Genomic DNA, 22,981 nt, shown 5'->3' with positions numbered 1-22,981 from the left:
AAGTCATCTCACAGCACCAGACACATTCAGGGACCTGAGTGTAACTATCAGACTTAGCCTGACTTAACATACTGAAAAATCTGAAAAATGGATGGTGAAAGTTTAGGAGTGGCACATCCTGAAGCAGAGGGTGGCAGTGCTGGTCTTGCATTGTCTCAGGATGAAAGAGCGGTTACCTATAAACTTTTAGATTTTAGCGGTCTGGCAGGGAGGCTGACTCTGTGGTAGTACGTTGTGTCAGGACCCATGACGTATTTGATTTGCCAAACACAGTAACAAGTGTCACAATGGAGACGTTTACTGGGCCTGCTTGAGCAAATCAATGAACAACGGGAGGACAGTGACAGTGACAGTTATTAAGATTAGGTTGGTTTTAATTTCCTGATCTCATGTTCAACAAACTACCTTATTAATATCTGGCTTTGCAAGGAGACTTAATTACAAGACTCCAAAAGAATAGTGGTAGAAGCTCAACCATAGTCAACTTATAAAGAAGCCTATAAAAACTTCGCTTGGGGAAGTATATGGAAATCAATCAATCAGCCCATGCACTAGATCCAAGTGACTGAAAAGCACAAAGAAGTAACTTTTATTCCCTATAAAACTTTCCCTATGATAATAGCTCATTAGAGGTTTCCTAGAGGAGACTGAAGGCCCTTGTCTTATATTTACTGAGTTGAGGAAGCAAAATATCCCATATACACAGCAATATTGATGGGAGATTGATGAACCAATATGCATGTTACAGTGTTGTTTACATTACCTTATTCACCAAAAAATAAATGCCACGAACATTTTAAAAACTGATAATAAAATACAGTTTCATTATTAAAGCAGCATTAGATCCTGAAGTCAGATATATCTGGAATTTATATATTGCTCTGATGTACATTCGCTGTGGGAATTTGGGTACAACTTTATTAGCCTTTATGTGTCTTTGTTTCCCTATATGTAGAAAGGGGAATAAAACCAGTAATATCAGGTAGAGATATGAAAATTAAATGTAGTGCAACATATTAATGGAATTTACGTACAAAAAAGTCAACGTGGTAAGCACAACATAGAGAAACTGCCATACTACCACTATTATTATAATTATGGCTACAGATAGTTCATTTAGGTCTACAGAAACACTGAAAAAATTAAAGAGAAGAATGATTGATTTTGCATGGTAGAGTCTGGGTAGGCTGCCCCAAGAGCTAAGAGATAATGAAGAACATTCTTGAAAATTGGAGCGAATAAATGATTTTTGAGGAAATAAATGAGCTTAGTATCTTACAAAATATTAAAAATGTACACTGGTGGAGATATGGGTGATGGAATACTGTATGATTGAAATCCAATCATGAACAGCTTTGTAATGGTCTATCTCACAGTGATTCAATAATAAAATTAAAAAAAAAACTTGACATTGTGATCTTTAAAGAAAGATGAAAAAACTGGTCTGATTTATTATAAAGATTCGGGGTAGAGTTGGTTGAAAACCCTGAAGCCAATAATAATAGGAAGTAAAACCACAGGAATCAGAATTCTAAGAACCAAAACCATTGATTGGAATGCTGCAAAAACAATACAAGCTATAACTTGAAATAAGCAGAGGTAAGAACTCAATAGTTTTTTCAGAGAGGCTAATCTTTATTTATTTTTAAAAAATTTTTATTAGTGAAACACCATGAGGTACAGTTGTATACTTACAAATTTTGTGCTTGGGTTTCAGTTATACAATGATCAAGTACCCATCCCTCCACCAGTGCCAGAGGAATAGACAAAGAACTCAATAATTTAAAGCAAGAATAGAAAGCTGTCTTAGAAGGCAAATAATAATAATAAGCAGAGATTTAGGAAGAGAAGTAAGAAAGGGTGGGTTTAGTGAAAACTGACTTATTGAAACAGGTGTTAAAGTGCAAGTCAAACCTCAATGAAGAACAAAGGCAATGGACTTCAACCTGAAAATACTGTAATGTTACATGCAGTCCTTGAAGTCAAGCACATGAGTGTCCAAGCCCAAGCCCTCCTTCTTTCCCTTCCTACTACAGAAACATTGAGTCAAAAGAGCTTCTCTCAGTAGTGATCAAATTTCACATCTATAAAGTGAAAATAGGAGCAGCAACCTTATAAGATTGTTGTGTATTGGGGGGGAACTAATGCATGTACTGCACTTAGGAAATCGTCTGGATAATGACACACACATACACGTTACTACCTGGGGAAATATAAAGTGGTCAATGTAAATTTAATACCAGAGAAAATAATACAACAATCATCAAATTACTTCCCATCACTCAGAAGAGTTCTAGATATTGTGTAACAATTCAAGTTGGATTTCTGAACAAATAATGTCAATGTCGGACCAATTTAATTGGCTTTCTTTGAAGAATATTACTCTGTGCAGGTAAAGAGCAAAGTGCAGGGTACAGTTGAACAGGTAGGGGTTTCTGTCTCCGTGATATATTTACCACTAGGCTGAAGAAACAGTTCTGAGCAGTATATCCCTAAAAGTTTGATAGCATGTATTGTATCCTATGAGCAATTAACTTTAGGAAATATTGCTTATTATGACAAAGGATATTTTTTCAAAAATTAGATAAGATAATGTGAGTATCTAATGTCAGCATTTTAGCATACAATACTATTAACTTACTGGGTCACGAAATTCTTTAAATGTTCAAGAACACAGTTTGGGAAAGCAGAACTTGGAAGATATATTATTGTTGGTGGAGTTAGAGTTCCTAAAAGAGCCACTGTTAAGTTTTGACATTTATCTATAGGATAATATGTATTCTTATTCCACAAGAATCAAAATTTAAAAGTATGATACTTAGTGGTTTTAGTTATGAGCTGCACAATGGTGATCAAGAGAAGCATTAAGTGTGAAGTTGGATGGACAGAGTTTCTGTCTCTTTGGAAGACAGAAATGAAATCCAAATGACATTCAAATAGAATTCCATAAAAAATAAAAGTAGAATGGAGTTCAATAAGAAGAAGAAACATGTCTTAAGACAAAACAATAGCTTTTTAGAAAAATAAGGAAAAGATTTGATACACATAAATAGGCAGCTTTGAAAGATCAAGGAAACAGCTTCAGTTGTGAATAAAAAACACAAAGAATAAAAATATCTGCCACTGCTATCCTTGTTGTAGTTAAAACCACAGAAGAAAGCAATGTGTCCAATAAACTGAGCTACATTTTTGTGTTGAGACTCTGTACTCTTGTTTCCCATTTTTATATGCTCCATTACACAAGCGGCCTTGGAGCTGCTCCAGAATTCAGGACTTTCTGAGCCACATAGCCACTTTACTAAGTCTCTATTGAGGGCATCTCTGAGTGATGGGCTGAGTATCTTTAATGGGGGATCCTATAATATCCTTGTTTCATGAAAGCCTCTTTGTTCCCTTGCTAAAAGCAGGCTGGGACTGACTTTCCAATTCAAAATTTACCCAGGCTGTTCAAGATTATGCTAAATCTAAAAATTATCCAGTATGAGTGGCTTTTCTGTGACACTAAGAGTTTATGTTGAGGGATCAGAGGGGCAGGCTGCTTATTTTTACTTTTTAAGTTTTGTATTAATGTTGTAGGATATGTAATACCCCGAGTGTCCCTCTTAAATAATTAATTTAAGCAGTGCTATACTATACTAACTAGGGTCATGTGTGTGCCTGTGTGTGTGTGTTTATATGTAAAATGTAAATAAGAGCTAATCTGAAGTATCATAACAGTGCTAGTAGAGCTTGGCTTGAAGAACTATATCAAAAAAAATTCAAAGCAAGCAGTTGAGTTTTAAAACATGTTTTAAATCACATAAAATTGGAATTGATAAATAATCTGGAGAAGAAAAAAACTGGGGTTAAACAGTTCCTTATTATATATAAGAAAAAATGACTGGAAATGAGCAGAGACTCAGTATCGATGTCAAGAAATTACTTTTATTGTATAACCTAGCTATAGTGCTGCAATGAATAATCGTATTCATAAGTCCTTGTGAATGAATGTTTTTGTGTCTTGGGGATAATTCTCCAGAAGAGGAACTGTTGGGTTATATGGCAGCTCCATTCTTCCTTTTATAAGAAATATCTATACTGTTTTCTGTAGGGATTGGAATGGACAGCAATGCCACCAGCAATAGATGAGAATTTCTTTTTCATCACATCCCTGCCAACATATATTGATTCCATGAGTTTTCTTTTTGGGTTTTAGGCCACAGCTAGTGGTACTCAGGGCTTACTTCTGACTCAGAACTCAAGTATCACTCCTGGTGGGCTCTAGGGACCATATCAGGGGCTAAATCCAGGTTGACTGCATGCAAGACAAGCAGTCTTCTTGCTGTACTATGGCCCAAGCTCCCTATTCCCAAGTTTTTTTGAAATGTGTGATTATCGACAATGTGCGATAACATAGCCATCCTGAATTGGATTTCCTTGTTTCCTCGATGTTGAGTGATGGTGAAGACTTCTTCTTGTGCCTATTAGGCATCTGTCTTCTTCAAGAAGTGTCTGTTTTTTCATTCTCCCACTTTTTGATGGGAATTTTGGATTTTCTGTTGTTGATTTTTCTGGGCATGCTCTATATATCTTGGATATTAATCCTTTATCTGATGCGTTGAATGTGAATAATTTCTCTCATTTGGTTGGATGTCTTTTAGCTTAAATTTGTTTGACCATGCAGAAACACTTTAATCTTTTGCTTCTCTTGCCTTTTCCAGTATCACTGAAGACACCTTTGAGGTCCAATTTTGGAGTATTCTGTTTCTATTTCCTCAATATTAGTAATGGCCTGAGATCTTTAAATTGATTTTTGTGTAAGGTGTGAGATATGGATCCAACTTTATTTACAGATGAATGGGTAACAATGGCATTGCATATATACACAATGGAATATCATGCATCTTCACAGAATCATGAAATTATGCAATTCACTGCAACTTGAATAGAAGTGGAGGACATCACAAAAAGTTGAAATAAGAAGGAGAACAAATATCATTTATGACCTCTCTTTTCTGTGGTGTATAAAATAATAGGACAGGAGAATTCAAGGTATCAAAGAAGGGTACTTAGATTACCGTGAATCCTAGATTATAGAAATGAGAAGAACAGAGAAGGAATGAAACTGATGAGGGAGGTGGGGAGGAAGATGAGGAAGATGGGAAGTAACAGGGACAAGGGCGAGAGACCTCAGGAACACTTGTGGTGTAGAAATATGTGTATATTTATTGATACTGTAGCACAAACAATACTGTAAGCATGAAATCCTAATTTCAATAATAGACTTTAAAACGTGCCTGCTCAGGAGAAGAGAGGATGGAAGGAATCTGGGGACTTTGGTGGAGGGTCAGTGATACTAGAGGTGAGATTAGTGCTGGATCATTGTATGCCTGAAATTCTATTATGAACAGCTTGGTAAATAACAATGCTTTAATAAAAGTAATTGAAAATCATATTATTTTTATGATAATTTAAATGTCTATTGAGAGCTTTGTCTTATGAAAATAATCCTAAAATATTTTCAAAAACTTAATTTTTGGCAGGTGTAATGCTAAACACATTACATGAAATAACTTATTTAATTCTATCAAAATTCCTGAGGCCACAATTGATACTATATTCACATTAGAGATGGAAAAAGGAATGTTGAAGAAGTAGTTAACTTTATCAGGGTTACATAGCTAGCTAGTGAATGGATAAATGATCAGTCCAATAACCTGTGTACTAAACACACAATTTTATTGCTTACTTCCATCCTTGCTCATTTAAAGCAATGTCTGATGTGTCAGAAATTTAATCTAAGGAGTTATCTCCATTGCAAAACTGGACCTCTTCAGACAACCACTAAAATCTTTCTGTCCCATTGAGGGCAATTTTAATAGAGATATGGAAAAGTCTGGAAAGTAGAGAATCCCAGGAAAAACTAAGAAACCAAAGATCAACACACTGTATGAGGGAGATTAAAAAAGATCATATTCCATTCGCTAGGCAGTGATTTTTTGAATGTGAGGTACACAAGTTTAGTGTAGCAAAGACTATAATAAAAATTCACTTTAGAGAAAAGGCTGGTAGAAGGGCTTCTTCCTAGTGAAAATATCTTGAGAAAAATAGCAGAATAATTTGCACAGAAGCATAGTCCTGGGCAGTCGAATAGGATCATGTTAGAACAGAAGTCAATGCCTTCAACACAAAATACCCACTCCAGTATCCTCCTGGACAAGTTGACCCCTCATAGTTATCCAGAAAATTAGCAAGTGCTTATTATAAACTTTGCTATCTTTCATCCTGTTCCAGTAGGGAAATTGAGGCATTGGGCCATGATTCCTGAACTATTTTTATTTTGGAAAACCTTAAACTAAATTTGATAGCTGCACTGATAAGGATTCTTAGGAAGTCAGCTCTGGGGAATCACGACAAATAATCTCATAGGATTCCTTCAGAACCCATGATTTTATGTTCCTTAGCAATGAATAAAAACCCACTAGGTCTTTGTTAATAAAATCATCTTGGAAAAAAAATCAACATTTCTGCTCAACAGAGCTTTAATATATTAATTTTAGGAGCTAGACTGTCAGTTTTTTTTTCTTTAATACTAAAAGAGACTGAATTCTCTTACAAAGAGGATTTTTAAAAAAAAATCCTTTGAAAGATTTTTTCTGCTTCATAGAAATTTTATCATAATTTCATGCCCCCCACACTTCCTGGCTTGTTATTTGGTCCATTACACTTACATTTAACTTGATAAGGCCTTGGTTCCTGTGATATTCATTTTTAAGGTTTCGGTTTCACGCAGCTGCTGCTTTGAAGTTTCTGATAAGATTCTTAGCCTTGTAAGGAGCGGATGGCTTTTCAGGTTCTCATTCCCTTCAGCTCACTATCCTGCTGTTTCTGTTACTTCCCACCTGAACGAGCATATTTTTAACCTCAGCCATTCTCTACTTTTCAAAGAGGGAAAGCCTTGGGCTTTTACAAGTGGTTAGTCAGTCTATCCGTGGAACTAAACAATTGATTTCTGGAAGTAATCACTTCTTTCCTCCAGCATGCCAGTATGTGTGTCTCGGTAGATGCTCAGGGATTTTAGTGGGGCATACAAGTGAACAGAAATGGGGTATCTCTGATGGTTCCTGTCAACACATAGGGACTCTTTGTTTTTAAACATCCCTTTTCTTAATGTACTGGCAAGTGTGCAAGCATGTTCTTTACCTAAGTTGTCATCTGCTAATGGAACCATGCCAGGTACACCCTCAACTGTGGAAATTTGGGGAAAAATATTTAAATTGTTACATTTGCAAAGTTAAGCCCTAGCTAAAGTGAGAGAGGCGATGATCTTCTGGATGAAGCCCATTCTGGTGGGAAAAGATTGCAAACATTTAGATTATTTCTAGAATCTGTTAACGTTAAGTCAGTGATAGGTTTCTTTTGGAGTGGGGGAGGGCTTATGAAATCTCATTTAGCAGGATTTTAAAAAAATTTAATAGGAAGTTAATTTGGAAAAGATAAAAGCAACGCCCTGTTACATCCATTAAATAATTAAGTGATTTCTCTTATTTCCCAACACGACACGAGAGTTGGAAGACTGAGGTCATCAGATGATCCAAGTGCTAAAATGTGCTTACAAAGGGTAAAACAGGGAGAAAAGAATGAGGTGCATTTCTAAGAGGCATGCGCCACCTGGGAAGAGGAGGAAAAGCACAACTGTAAGTGAAATGAAGAGGAACTATCAGCTCATCATGCACAAAGTATGTTGTCACCAAGCAAAATTACTCACAGGTATTTGCAGTGCCTTTGGGGATAGGGAGATAGGAGCCTGGACTCCAAGGTCGGCCCTGATAATTCTTCTTGCATTTCCCACAGTCTGGACCTGTAGTATTGTGTTCACATTCACAGGTCAATTTGCTGTTGTCATACACACATACAGTGGCATGAAGATTACACTTGCACCTAAGCAGAGAGAAATAAGAGTTCATTGTAAGTCAAGTTGGTTTTAACTCATCTATCTCCTATGGTTGTGGCTCTCCCATCTGCACTGTTTGGGAGTTCCATATAGGCTCTTGATAAAATTTGAATTTGCAGGCCCTGTCCTCAGGATATTTACAACAAGTTTTTTTGCAGGGAGAGTAGATGGTTATGGAGCAAGATCTCTTTGTTTTACTACACATCACAGAATCCCTTTGAAAATTTTTATTGAGGCATCAATTTATAAGATGACGTATTTTAGGAGAACAGTTTCATACCTCTTCTAAGCATATGCAGAATCTTAATACAGGTTACCTTAGTGAGGACATCAAGTTCCCTTAAGACAACTATGCTCTGAAACCAAGGGTTTTTAACAGCTCTATGAAACATGGCCACAAGTGAGAAACTTTTATCTGATGCTGTTAAATATATGCCAATTTCCTCTGATTGAAGAACAATGCTGTTTTCCATTTGTTCTCAATCAAAAAAAAATACCCAATTCTATTTACAAAAGTAAACCATTAAAAATCATTGAGTCTATTTGATAGTTTCCTATAGGTGTTCTCATATAGGGTTTTAAAACATTTCCTCAGATCAGAGGTACTGTTCCACCTAGGTCTTTATTAACCAAGAATACTCATCTCTTCAGTTTCAGTAAACTAATACAGAATAAAATCATCACAAAGTTCTCTAAAAACGGGTCAAAAAAGCAAAAAAGACTGGAGATCCATAGGCTGTGTGTCTGCTTTACATACCAGCACTATATTTGATCCCTGGCACTAGATGGTTCTCCAACCACCCTTGAGAGTGACTCAAGCATATATCTTGGAGTAGCCTCTGAGCACTGCAAGGTGTGATTCCCAAATCAAATAAGTAAACGTAAAAAAAGAAATGCATGGGTTAAATGACTCAGATACTTAAAATCTCAGTAAATAAAAACCCATGTGTGACAAGAGTGTGAGTTTATTAGCCATGGCCTTGTTTGGGGTACCTGTGAATAAAGCAGTGCTCCATGAGAGGCAACAGCAATATATGCAATTTCCACAAAAACCCAACTCTATACCCAAAGTCTTTGACTTTATAATTGCAAAGGCCAACTTGGTATTTGCTGAGGCAGCAGCTTATAAATTCTAACATGGCCAGCACACATTGTATCCTTTGGAGAAGTAAAAGGATGAGAGAGTGACCATGACCAGAGATCAGAACAAAGTGTGTGGGAAGAGACGTGTCCATGCAAAGGCAAGGACTCCAGGCAGGTTATAAAGCACCAGGATCTGCCGAAGTTGAAAGGCAAAACTGTGTCTCTGTGTGTGCATTTTTAAATGAATACAGCCTTTTCTTAGAAAATGGGGGTGGGGGGAACAAAGTCAAATTTTATGAAGATAAAGAAATAGAACAGTGTTTTCACATTATCTTGCTTTTGTGGCATGTGACATGAATTGTGAAACCTAACAATATTCTTCCTTAGGTAGGAAATCTGATTAAGGAATGATGTGGGTTTGGGAGCTGGAGCAACAGTACGGTGGGTAATGCTCTTGCCTCACATGTGATCTATCTGGGTTTAATCCACAGCATCCTATACGGTCCTCTGAGTCCTCCAGGAGTGATTCTAGAGTGCATAACCCAGAGTAAAGCCTGAGGACCACTGAGTGGGCTCCTGTCCCACCCAAAGAATGAAATGATGTGAACTTCTATAACACTTTTGTAGTAACATCCAAGTTTCATTCCTATGTATGTTGTGAATACTGACTCATACCAACAAGGGAAAAAAAAAAAGAAAAGAAAGAGAAGGAAACCACTATCATGAAAGGTTCTGGGCTCTTTTCTAACTAAAAGGGAGTTGCCCCCAAAGCCATGACAACTCACTTGAATCTGTCTAACACCAGACCTCAGAATTGTTAGGAATCAACTATGATTTATAAGTTTTAATAAGGACATTCTGCCTTCTGTATGTCTATAATGAGGTACAAGAGTACTATTAAGCTAATACCTATTAATCACATGAACAGAACCTTTAAAAATAATGCATATAATCTTTAAAGTTATGAGGAAAAACTCAGTTAATTGTCACAGTGTTTATGAGCAAGGTCATATAAGAGAGTAACTTGTGTGTTAAGCTGCTTATTAAAGAATCTTTCTCCTTCCTACATTAGCAACATATATATGCACCCATAATAAATAATAATGTGTATAATCTTTAAAGTTATGAGGAAAAACACTTAATTGTCATAATGTATATGAGCAAGGTCATATAAATTTGCTAAACAAAAGGAGTAACTTGTGTGTTAAGCTGCTTATTAAAGAATGTTTCTCCTTCCAACATTAGCACCTTATTTATGGGTGCATATATAAATATACATATAAATATGCACTGTACATATATATATGATATTTGAAACCAAAGTGATAGAAGTACCAGCTTTACTGATTTAGCACCCTATCAGTTGCTAAAAGTTCCAAATCAGGAAATGAACAATGCGACCTCAAAGAATGTGCTGGTGTCATGTGTGAAGATCAAGAATCAAGCAGTAATTGTAAATTAGATGATATCTCTTATAACTAATAATCCTTTCATATTTGTAGTCACTCACCAGGTATAGGTAATTTTCATTTTGAAGACTTCATTTTTATCTGAGCAGAGTTTTTAAAAAGGAAAAGGAGGTGAGAGAACAGGTGAATATTTATTTTATTTTCCTCAATTTTCTTTTAATCAATGACTCAGTCTTAGAGCCAGAGAGGTTTAATGCGCTGTAGCACATATTTTGTATGCTGCAAGCCTTAAAGCACCTAGCCAGGAGTAGTTGCTGAGTACCACTGAGTGTTTCCCACCCTGAAGGACTCATCATAATCTGTCTGAAAATTTATTAATCATTCAAAAATTAACAAAATTTCTAAGTCTTCCTTGAATGCTGTAAACACCCTGACCATACTTCAAAATACTACGTGACTTAGTTGGCTAAAGCTCTCTGTGCTTATTTTTTTGTTTGTTTTTTGTTTGGGGGCTACACTTGGCAGTGCTGAGGGCTTAAAGCTGGCTCTGTACTCAGGAATCACTCCTGGAGGGGCTTTAGGACCCATATGGGGTGCTGAGGGTTGAACCCTGTTCATCTGCAGGCAAGACAAGTGCCCTACCTGCTGTACTATGTCATCAGCCTCTCAAAATTTATTTTTTTTAGTCACAATGAAATTACAGTTATTGATGGGTTTCAGGCATGCAATGTTTCAACACTGATCCCTTCCACATCTATTGGTCCACATCCTTCTACCAATGCCTTCCTCCTCCTACTCACCAGTCTGCTTCTATGAGAAGCAATTTTTTTATTTAAATAAGTTTTTGCATTTATTAAAATAAGTGATTAAAATTTATTGCATTGATTTAAATAAGTGCTTTAAATAAGTTTTTGCACTTGCTCAAATAAGTGGTTTACAGTACTGTTGCTGATAGTGTTTCACACATAACACTTTACCATGTTTCAGTAGCAACTCCTCCTCTCAGTTGAATGCTTCGCTCCACCATAGATATTGCCCCCTCTCTGCCTTATCCCTCAATTCCCTCAATAGACATGTTTCCTATTGAATACCAGTTCTCATGCTCTTGTTTTTGTTTTCTTTGAGTATTCATTATTCCACCATTATGTCTCTTTATACCCTGTATATGAGATAGATCATTCTGTGAAGTTGCCTCTCCCTCCAACTCCACTCTGTAAGATACTCTCCAGGTTCCTCCATGTAGAAACATATTTCATCACTTTATTTTTTCTTATGACCTCATAGTATTCTATTGTGTATATGTACCATAGTTTCTTTATCCAGTCATCTATTAGGGACACTGGAGTTATTTCCACATTTTGGCTATTGTGACTGGAGTGATAGCACAGTGGGTAGGGCACTTGCCTTGCACATGGCCGACCCAGATTGTACTCCTCCGTCCCTTTCGGAGAGCCCCGCAAGCTACAGAGACTATTCCACCTGCACGGCAAAGCCTGGCAAGTTCCCCGTCATATTCAATATGCCAAAAATAGTAACAACAACTTTCACAATGGAGACGTTACTGGTGCCTGCTCGAGCAAATCGATGAACAATGAGAGGACAGAGCTGCAGTGCTATAGTGGATAGTGCTGTAAGGAACATAAGGGTGCAAATGTCTTTTCAACATTTAGTTTTTGGACCCTTAGGGTATATTCCAAGTAGTAAAATTGCTGGGTCAAATGGAACTGATTTGACACCACTTCCCTAGTTGAGATCATCACAATCTTTAGTTTGATTTATTACAATGGATTCTAACTAGATTTTATTGCTAGAAATTTAGAAATCTCCATGACCATGGATGGAACTGGAGGATATCATGCTGCATTAAGTCAGTCAGAAGAAAAGTGATACATACAGAATAATCTCTCTCATAAATAAAAGATATATATAGCAGTGTATCGACAAAGAACCAAAAGCAACACAATGGGAGAACTGATTCACAGAACTGAGTTTGGGGGGAAGAGGCATGGGTTGAAAGGGGACCTTAGATGAGAAGGGTGCATAAATTGGCAACGGGTGTGATGTTGAAATTACGTACACTTGAGACCACCATCAACAGGTTAACAGTATTATTAATCATTATACTTTAATCAATAAAAATAATGAGAGACATCTGAGTGCCTGGTAGTTAGTTGACGTGCTTCAGAAAGCATGTGCTGATAATGCTCTGAGTGTTCCTCTGATTCATTAGGACACTTTTCCTAGGTGCACCTCTGATACTAGGCAAAGCTATCACATGGTAATGCTCAATATCCTTTGCTACAGATTTAGACAGTACTGTATTTGCTTATTCTCTATGATGTCCACTTAAGGATAAACTCCTGGGAACAACATTTCTTTCTTGTTTCATACTATCTACCATTATTTGTAACATTATCACATCTGCCAATAAATAAACCCTCAACAGACAGTTGATGATTAAACAAGAGACTGATATTCAAGTAAACTTTCTGAAACAGGAACTTCATGATTATCGTCTACTTACTATGTCTACTATGGGATTACACCGGCGCCAGGGGGCCAGCTGGTGGGTGTGACCCCCGCCTACTGGAATATGGAGGATCTGGGTGGAGGATGCTCAGCCCCGATCCGAGCAGGTTTGGAGATCTCAGCCCAGGGACCTGCATGCCTTTGTTCCTCTGCCGGTACCTTCATGTGTGTGGAGAGTGGTCTCAGCATGGTTGTGGCTGGTTCTGGAGGTCTTTGGCTGCCAGAGCCCTGGTTGGGGCAGGGAGGGAAACTCAACCTGCTCCCCTCCAAGGGGCCCTGGCAAGGACAGCCAGGCACAGGGGCAGGAGACTGCGCTGTTCTCTTTAGGGAGCTGGGTTTTATAGTCTCTGGGTCTTGGGATGTGTAATCCCATCAACGGCCAAGACCCAGAGACTATAAGACCCAGCTCCTGGAGGCACGCAGCCACATTTGTGGCCATGCGACTCCTTATTATCTCATTCTTACTTTGGACAACCTGGCAGACTACCGAATGTAAACTGCCCACACGGCAGAGTCTGGCAAACTGCCTGTAGTGTACCCAATATGCCAAATACCAGTAACAATGATGGGTCTCATTCTCCTCTTAACCCTGGAAGAGCTTTTAATATGGCATTTTTTAAAAAATCTCAGGGCTAGGATGAAGGAGACGTTACTGGGACTTGCTCGAGGCAATCAACGAACAACAGGATGGTCGTGATCGTGATGGTGAATATGTCTAGTATGATGATAGATTGAAAACAGAAAATTATTAGGCACTATACTAACGGGTAGCCGGCACTATACTACCCACCATGCTGGAGCAATAGCACAGTAGGTAGGGCGTTTCCCTTGCATGCGGCCGACCCGAGTTCGATTCCTCCGTCGCTCTCGGAGAGCCCGGAAAACTACTGAGAGTATCCCGCCCACATGACAGAGCCTGGAAAGCTCTCTGTTGTGTATTTATATACCAAAAAAAAAAGTAACAAGTCTCACAATGGAGACTTTACTGGTGCCCACTCAAGCAAATCAATGAACAACCAGAGGACAGTGCTACAGTGCTATACTAAACCAAATATTTCATGCTATATCCTTGAAACCTCATATCCTAGGTTTGTTTACAAAACTGACCATGTATTGGGAAAAGGAAACTTGATACAACTCATGACACCTTGTCAATCCAGTTAAAATTAGTCTTCCAGAGGATTTACTAGATGACTGAATCTTAACACAAGAGCTATACTAAAACAAATGTCCTCAACACCCAGGATAGGATAGTATCTATATCTTTATATTTTAATATATTTGTATATATTGTACATATATTAAATATATATAAACAGAATCACTTTGTATATATATTTAAATATGTAAATACATGTATATATGTAAATATCTACACAAAAATTTATGTAGCAAAATTATTCGGGAACAAACATCTTTTTCTTCAATTTCTTATGTAAGGCTGAAGGTATAATTGAAATTTGGAAGAATGTTGGCCAAAAGTAAAACTTCCCCAATAGGGAATTTGCTGACCAAGTCTTGCTTCCAGGCTGTCTTTTCAGCCACTGACACTTGCTGTGTCAATGCTAAGCACGTGAGAGTATATACCAAGGACATTCAATACTGGTCTATATTTGAAAATGGCTCTTTTTCATTTTCCACAGCTTGTTTTATTCTTATAACCCCCATTCCCATCTGATGCTAAAATTCTTTACTTAGATCCCTTGCCAGAGTGACTTTTTCTCTGATGGATAAAAATGGATTGTACAATGCAGGAAGATTGCTCTCAATTCTCGGTGTGATGACCTCTGGCCTTGTGACGCGTGGAGGGCAGGTTCACATGACATTCCCTTGTCTCTGACAGATTCATTATCCACTGCCATGGCCACACAGCTCTCACAATCTAGCATCACATTAGATGGGGGAGGAAACGTACCAGTGAAGACCTAAAAGACCTTCAGTAGCAGTCAAATCTCCAAAGCGCAGGAGAGTTAAACCCATTCACCAATTGATTACACAAGCAAAATTCATACCAAGACACTCCAGATAGAAATAACTGACTTGCTGATCCCCAGAACCCCATAATGGTCCCGCCAAGTCCCACTAGGGGTGTCTCCTTAGTGCAGAGCTACGAGTAAGCCCTGGGCACAGCCTAATGTGGCCTTCAATTCAAAAAATAAAAATCAAATCAAAGAATTAACTGACTTAATCCTACTTTCAAAATCCACTGTGTAAGCAGCAAACTGAATCCACTGTCAAATAGGAATATTGCTAAGACAATTTTTTTCTGAAACTGAGTTCTATTTTGTGATGAAAACTTAATGAAAACAGTGTTCTTGCTTTCAACAGGTCTGCATTTCCTGTACTTTAGTGACCAGCTGTCATGAGTCAATTTAATCTTACTTATAAAAAGGCTCCAGCATTTAGATCTGTGCCACCTGTCAGTAGGTATGAAAAACCCATACTGTCTGCCTGTGGGCTGGGATTTTTTTTATAATTTAATATATTTATTCTGGGAAGCATATTATCCACCAGAATTTCCTGTGAGTTAGAGGTCTGTATATACAGTCTATTACTAGTTTCAAATAGAGATACCCAGACAAAGAAGTTTGAAACTGGCTCTTCTTGCCACAAGACAGGAAACTAAGCCAGGCTTCCTGCCTGGCATCTTAGGATCTAGATGATTTTCATGCTTAGAGGAAGATTCGCATATGTGAATAGTCTAAGATTTGCATTCTTCCAAGACATTGAAGAGGACCCTTGCAGGGTTCTCATGTGGTCATTCATTTTCCTATAATACATGCAAATAAAGCTTTACTGTATTTGAAAAATACACTCAGGTTTTCTGTTTTGATGTTAAATTTGGGTCCTACAAAATCTGGCTCAGTTTCTGCTCACTTGTGCTGCCAGGAATTGACAGTAACTAGTTTACTATTTTAGGTATCAAAAATATTAGAACTATTAGAACTATTTTTCCAAAGGTTCTAAAATACATAAAATGCCTTTCATATACATTTTCTTCCTTTGTGAATCTTAAGCCTTTCTCTTTATACTTCCTCAAGCATATTTCTGGTGCCAAATTCAAAATATTACATAAAATTGGAGAAACATTTAAATTTAGAGATTAAGATGCTGAAATTAAACACCCTGAGTTCAAATCCTGCCTTTGTCACAAGAGGCTATGAAAGAGTGACTTAACAAATAAGGAGAGTTTACTTTGCTAAATTCTTGCGGGCACCTGAATCATGTTATATGTACATCTTTCACACGTTGAATAATACAAAATTTTAAAATACTATATGAAATTAGCACTAATAATTATTGGTGGCACATTTTTTTCCCTTTATTTTATTTTATTTTTTTTAAAGTTGTAGATTTACAATTTTTTGTGCTTTGGTTTCAATTATACAATGATCAGATACCCATCCCTCCACCAGTGCCCATTTTCCACCACCATAGATAATATCCCTCCCACCCCCATCCCCCCATCCCCCCTGTCTCTGTGGCAGGGCAATCCCCTGTGTTCTCTCTCTCCTTTTGGGTGTTGTGGTCTGCAAAAGAGGCATTGAGTGGCAAACATGTTCAGTCCATAGTCTACTTTCGACATGCATCTCCCCTCCTGGGAGGATCCTCCAAACATCCTTTATTTGGTGCTCCCTTCTCTATCTGAACTGCCCTTTCCTCTAGGATACCCGGCTGGCCTCTAAGTTATGGAGTAATCCTCCTGGTGCTGATCTCAGCTATTCTTGGGTATTAATCTCATACTTTGTTACTTTATATCCCCCAGATGAATGCAATCTTTCTATGTCTATCCCTCTCTTTCTGACTCATTTCGCTTAGCATGATACTTTCCATATTGTACCACTTGTATGTAAATTTCATGACTTCATCTTTTCTAACAGCTACATAGTACTCCATTGTGTAGATGTACCAAAGTTTCTTTAACCAGTCATCTGTTCTTGGGCATTCAGGTTTCTTCCAGTTTCTGGCTATTGTAAAGAGTGCTGCAATGAGCAAACAAGTGCAGATGTCACTTCGACTACACATTTTTGCCTCTCTGGGATATATTCCCAGGAGTGGTATTGCTGGGTCAAATGGGAGCTCAATTTCTAATTTTTTGAGAATCGTCCATAATGTTTTCCAGAAGGGCTGAACCAGTGGACATTCCCACCAACAGTGAAGGAGTGTCCCTTTCTCGCCACATCCACGCCAGTATCGGTTGCTTTTGTTCTTTTGAATGTGGGCCAGTCTCTGAGGTGTGAGATGGTATCTCATTGTGGTTTTGATCTACATCTCCCTGATGATTAATGATGTAGAGCATTTTCTCATGTGCTTTTTTGCCATTCGGATTTCTTCTTTGAGAAATTTTCTGTTCATTTCATTGGCCCATTTTTGGATGGGGTTGGATGTTTTCTTCTTGTGGATTTTAACCAGTAGTTTGTATATCCTGGATATCAACCCCTTGTCAGATGTGTATTCGGTGAATATCCTTTCCCATTCTGTAGACTGTCTTTGTATTTTGGTCACTGTTTCTTTGGAGGTGCAGAAGCTTCTTAGTTTAAGATAGTCCCATTTATCTATCTCTGTTTTCACTTGCTCGGGGTGGCACATTTTAATACTTAAAGTTAAGGATCCCAAGTATTCCAAATAGTAAGAGAAGGAGCAAGAATTCAAACTTTGGCAAGCAACAGTCAACACTCTTCTCTTACTACAGCAGAGTTATTACTTTCTGAAGTGTGGCTGGGTCTCAGATACCACAGGGATAATGTAAAGACATATGTTGAAGAATGGTTCTGAGGGCTGAATATAATGAATCATGCACACATTTTGAACAGTATTTGAGACAAAGTTTTTAACAAATGTTAGTTTCAATATTTGTGTGTATATGTGTGTGTGTTGTGGGGTCATACCCAGTGATGCTCATGAATTACTATTAGTTCTGCAGTCAACAATTACTCCTGATGGGTACTTGGGGGACCATGTGGGATGTCAGGGATTGAACCCAGATAGATCATATGCAAGGTATATGCCCTACTCTCTGTGCTATTGCTTGGCTCCCAGATCTAATAATTTTTTATAAGTTACTACTGCACCACCACCACCACTACTACTGAAATCAGTAGCACTGTAGCACTGTCCTCCTGTTGTTCATCAATGTGCTCGAGTTGACACCAGTAATGTCTCACAACAAATTGTGAAACTTGTTACTGTTTTTGGCATATTGAATACATCATGGGGAGCTTGCCAGGCTTTGCTATGCAGGCAAAATACTCTCGGTAGCTTGCCGGGCTCTCTGAGAGGGGCAGAGGATTTCACTGAAATGAATAATATGATTTATTCCATAAGGATTAATTGATAACATATTCTGTGGCTAACAGAGAGAAAAATATTCAGGATTTCAAAAAGAAGTAAGCATAGAGTCCTAAATTCTAAGGACAAATAATCTGTTGAATAAAGAATCACTTCACTTAATCACTTAATCCCTGTTATTCATCGATTTATTCGAGCGGGTGCCAGTAACATCTCCATTCATCCTGGTTGCGTGCTAGCGTAGCCCAATGGTATCTGTTCGTTCTAGGAACATGCAGAGCCTCAAACCGATCATTTAGGGTCTTGACGAAGAAGTCTGACCATCTTATAGGTGGGTGTCCACGTGATCTTTTGATGTCCCGTGGAATCCAATCAGTAATGGCTCTAGTCCAGCGGTTGTCTGTAAACCTCATTACGTGTCCAGCCCATCTGATTTTTGATGTCTTGGCAAATGAGACAGCGTCCCTGATTCTTGAGCGTTGACGAAGATCAGAACTCCGGATTCTATCTCTCATTTGAGTGAGTCGTGATATTCCAAGCATAGTTCTTTCGATTCCTCTTTGAGAGACCCGAATAGTGTTCTCATCCTGTTTTCCTAGGGTCCAGGTCTCTGAGGCATATGTTAATGCAGGAAGAATAGTGGAATCAAAGAGATGTGCTCGTAGCTGGAGGTTCTTTGTCCTTTTAGTTATTTCTTCAATGCTCTTGAAGGCATTCCAAGCCGCTCTCTTACTCCTGCGTATCTCAGGTGCCAGGTCATTCATCATGTTGATTTCTCGACCTAGGTATATATAACTGTTGCATTCGGAGATGGTGGTTCCGTTGAGAGCGAATGGAGTGTCAGGAACAAGGCTGTTTCTCATAATCATTGTCTTCGTAAGATTCAGCTGTAGTCCGACCTTTCCACATTCACGGTCAAAGTCGTTCAGCATTTGTACCGCTTGGCTGATGTTTGGTGTTATTAGAACGATGTCATCAGCAAAGCGGAGGTGGTGTAGTTGCCGACCATCTATCTTCACTCCCATGTTTTCCCATTCCAGTCGTCGCATGATGTTCTCGAGGGTGGCACTGAAGAGTTTTGGTGAAATGGTATCACCCTGCCGAACCCCTCTCTTGATATGGATGATTACTTCTTTGTAGAATGGTGAGATTTTGGTAGTGAATCCGCAATAGAGCTCACGAAGGATCCTGATGCATTGAGTTTGTACGCCCTGATTGGCTAGGGCTTCCATGACCGCTTCCGTCTCAACAGAATCAAAGGCCTTCTTTAAATCAATGAACGTTAGACAGAGCGGCATCTTGAACTCCCGAGATACCTCAATGAGCTTGGTTATTGTGTGGATATGGTCGATGGTACTGAATCCTTTTCGGAATCCAGCTTGTTCACATGGTTGTCCTTCATCTAGTGTTCTGCTAATCCTATTCAGGATGACTCGAGTGAATAGTTTGTAGATGACAGACAATAGGCAGATTGGGCGATAGTTGCCAATGTCGTGGATGTCTCCTTTCTTGTATAGTAGTACAGTCCTGCTGGTTTGACATTGGGATGGAACCTTGCATTCAGACAGGTAGCGTGTGAAGAGTCGAGCCAATGTATTGATGAGTACTGATGGTAAGTTCTTCAGGTGTTCAGGTCTGATCTTGTCTGGGCCAGGTGCTCTTGGTTTCTTTACCGACGAGATGGCATGTTGGATTTCGGAAGGGAGAACATTGGGAACGACATATCCATCATGTGGTATGTGATATGTGGGCAAGTGGATGTGGCTATTAAAGAGATCTGAGTAGAAGTCATGAATAATCTTAAATAAAGAAACATGCATATATTACCAACAGGTTATAAAGTAGGTAACCATCTCCCTAATTATGACACCTAAGTGAAGTAGAGGGATGTTATGGGCTGTCTCTGCAATAATGATTTGTCTTCACTAAACAATCAAGTGCATAGTTCTTGTCATTGAGGACGAGTAGAAGAAAACACCCAGATTTATCAAGGCCCACTGCATGACTAGGACTTCGACATATACTCTATGTATGTCATTACATTTTGAGATGGTGTAAGCATCAGCTATGTATGAATTTTGAAAATCTGACTGAGGGCATTAAAACTACTACTCCCCTGAATGTCTCTTCAAAATACAATGTTAGTAAGTGATTCTGAAGGCTAGAACTGCATTCTAATTGGAGAAAACAAAGCAAATGGCTTCATAGACGAATCAGATAAACAGTTCTAAATAGCTATTACTTTCTTTCAATACTTGCTATTCAAAATGTGGTTCATGGACTAATAGCTTTGAGATTACCCAAGGGATTGTTTATTATTTCATTGTGCAAATTTTATCTTCTACCAGTACTCTGATGAAAAATCTTAAGACTAAACCTGACTAGCACTAATATTCTATTTGTATTACACAATGAATCGATCATTTCATTGAAAAATTCTGCCAAGTTTACTGACCAACACATTCAAAAAGTAATTAAATGGTTTAACAATATTGGTCAAAATGAACTTCACAGACAGAACATATAAATGACTCTTGTTATTAAATAATAAATATGTATTATTAAGTAAGATGATGGAATAAGGATCTGACTATATATTTCTTCAAAAATGCCAAAGAAGATACACAGGTGGCCAATAATCACAATAATATACTCAACTTATACTCAACACCATTAGTTATTAAGAAATGCAAATGAAAACTAGAAGAAGATACCACTTTAAATTCATTAGGATAAGAAAAATAGATGGTCTGAGAAAGTACAGCTGGTAGGGCATTTCCCTTGCAAGGACATACTTGGGTTTAGTCCTTGGCATCCCTTAAGTCCCGATGAGCATTGCCAGGAATAATTCCTAAGTGCAAATCCAGGAATAAGCCCTGATCATTGCTAGGTGTTGCTCCATAAAAACTAAAATATGGATAATAGACAATGGGGAGAAACTGCATACTTATACAATGTTGGGGAGAAATATAAAATTGTGCAGCTACTTTGGAAAATAGTCTGGCAGTTCCTAAAAAAAGACAGAATATGATCAAATGATCTACCGATTCCACTTTTAGATATTTATCCAAAAGGATTAAAAAAATCCATACAAAAACTTGTGCATAAATAAATATCAATATCAACATTAGTCATAAAACCCCCAAAGTAAAACATCCAAGTAACTATCAACTGACAATTTACTCATTCTATTTTTTTCTTTTTTTATTAGTGAAACACCATGAGGTACAGTTATAGGCTTACAAATTTTGTGCTTGGGTTTCAGTTATACAATGATCAAGTGCCCATCCCTCCACCAGTGCCCGTCATCCATCACCACGGGTCCCAGCATCCCCCCCCACACCTCATCCGCCCCCGCCCCCGTCCCATCCTGCCTCTGTGGCAGGGTATTCCCCCTTCTTCTCTCTCTTCTTTTGGGTACTGTGTTTTGCAAGAGAGGCTTTGAGTGGCAATCATGTTTGGTCTATCGACTACTTTTAGCATGCTTCTCCCACCCTGGGAGGGTCCTCACAACACCCTTCATTTGGTACTCTCTTCTCTATCTGAGCTTCCTTTTCACCTAGAGCGTGTGTCTGGCCTTCCATTCATGGAGCAAAATTCCTGGTACTAATCTCAGCCATTCCTAGGTGTTAATCTCCCTTTTTGTTGCTTTATGTTCCCCAGATGAATGCAATCTTTCTGTGTCTATCCCGCTCTTTCTGACTCATTTCACTTAACATGATACTTTCCATGTAGTACCACTTGTATGTAAATTTCATAACTTCATATTTTCTAACAGCTACATAGTACTCCATTGTGTAGATGTACCAAAGTTTCTTTAACCAGTTATCTGTTCTCGGGGACTCAGGTTTTTTCCAGATTCTGGCTATTGTAAAGAGTGCTGCAATGAACAAACAATTGCAGATATCACTTCGACTATACCTTTTTGCCTCGCTGGGATATATTCCCAGGAGTGCTATAGCTGGGTCAAATGGCAGATCAAATTCTAATTTTTTGAGAGTCGTCCATACTGTTTTCCAAAAGGGTTGGACCAGCCGGCATTCCCACCTGCAGTGAAGGAGGGTCCCTTTCTCGCCACATCTGCGCCAGCACTGGTTGCTTTTGTTCTTGTGGATGTGGGCCAGTCTCTGTGGTGTAAAATGATATCTCATTGTGGTTTTGATCTGCATCTCTCTGATGATTAGTGATGTAGAGCATTTTCTCATGTGCCTTTTTGCCATTCGAATTTCTTCTTTGCGAAAATTTCTGTTCATTTCCTCACCCCATTTTTTTGATGGAGTTGGGTGATTTCTTCTTGTGGAGTTTAACCAGTACCTTGTATATCCTTGATATCAACCCCTTGTCGGATGTGTACTTGTTGAATATCCTTTTCCATTCTGTAGGCTGTCTTTTTATTTTGGTCAATGTTTTTTTTGAGGTGCAGAAGCTTCTTAGTTTAAGATAGTCCCATTTGTCTATCTCTGTTTTCACTTGCTCGGCCAGTGGCGTGACATCTTTGAAGATACCATTAGCGTCAATATCATGGAGAGTTTTGCCGACTTTGTCTTCAGTAAACATTATGGATTCTGGTCTGATGTTGAGGTCATAAATCCATTTTGATCTTACTTTTGTGCATGGTGTTAGGCAGAGATCTGAGCCCACTTTTTTGCATGTAGCCGTCCAATTTTGCCAGCACAGTTTATTGAAGAGGCTTTCCCTGCTCCATTTCACTTTTCTTGCCCCTTTATCAAAAATTAGA

The 22,981-nt window shown here is 38.3% G+C and overlaps 1 protein-coding gene across 1 annotated transcript in view; it reads right to left on the bottom strand.

Annotated features, from left to right (window-relative positions):
• NTNG1 (netrin G1) overlaps nucleotides 1-22,981 on the bottom strand; it is a 382,298-nt gene that overhangs the window by 85,733 nt on the left and 273,584 nt on the right. The window contains exon 3 of the mRNA XM_056139009.1: nucleotides 7,748-7,920. Within this exon, the coding sequence (XP_055994984.1) occupies nucleotides 7,748-7,920 (173 nt within the window). The remainder of the gene's footprint in view (nucleotides 1-7,747; nucleotides 7,921-22,981) is intronic.

This window comes from Sorex fumeus, unplaced genomic scaffold (assembly GCF_029834395.1).
Source record: "Sorex fumeus unplaced genomic scaffold, SorFum_2.1 ptg000131l, whole genome shotgun sequence".
NCBI lineage: Eukaryota > Metazoa > Chordata > Mammalia > Eulipotyphla > Soricidae > Sorex > Sorex fumeus.
Note: the sequence above shows the minus strand (reverse complement) of the source record. Positions and strands in the feature narration are given on the sequence as shown.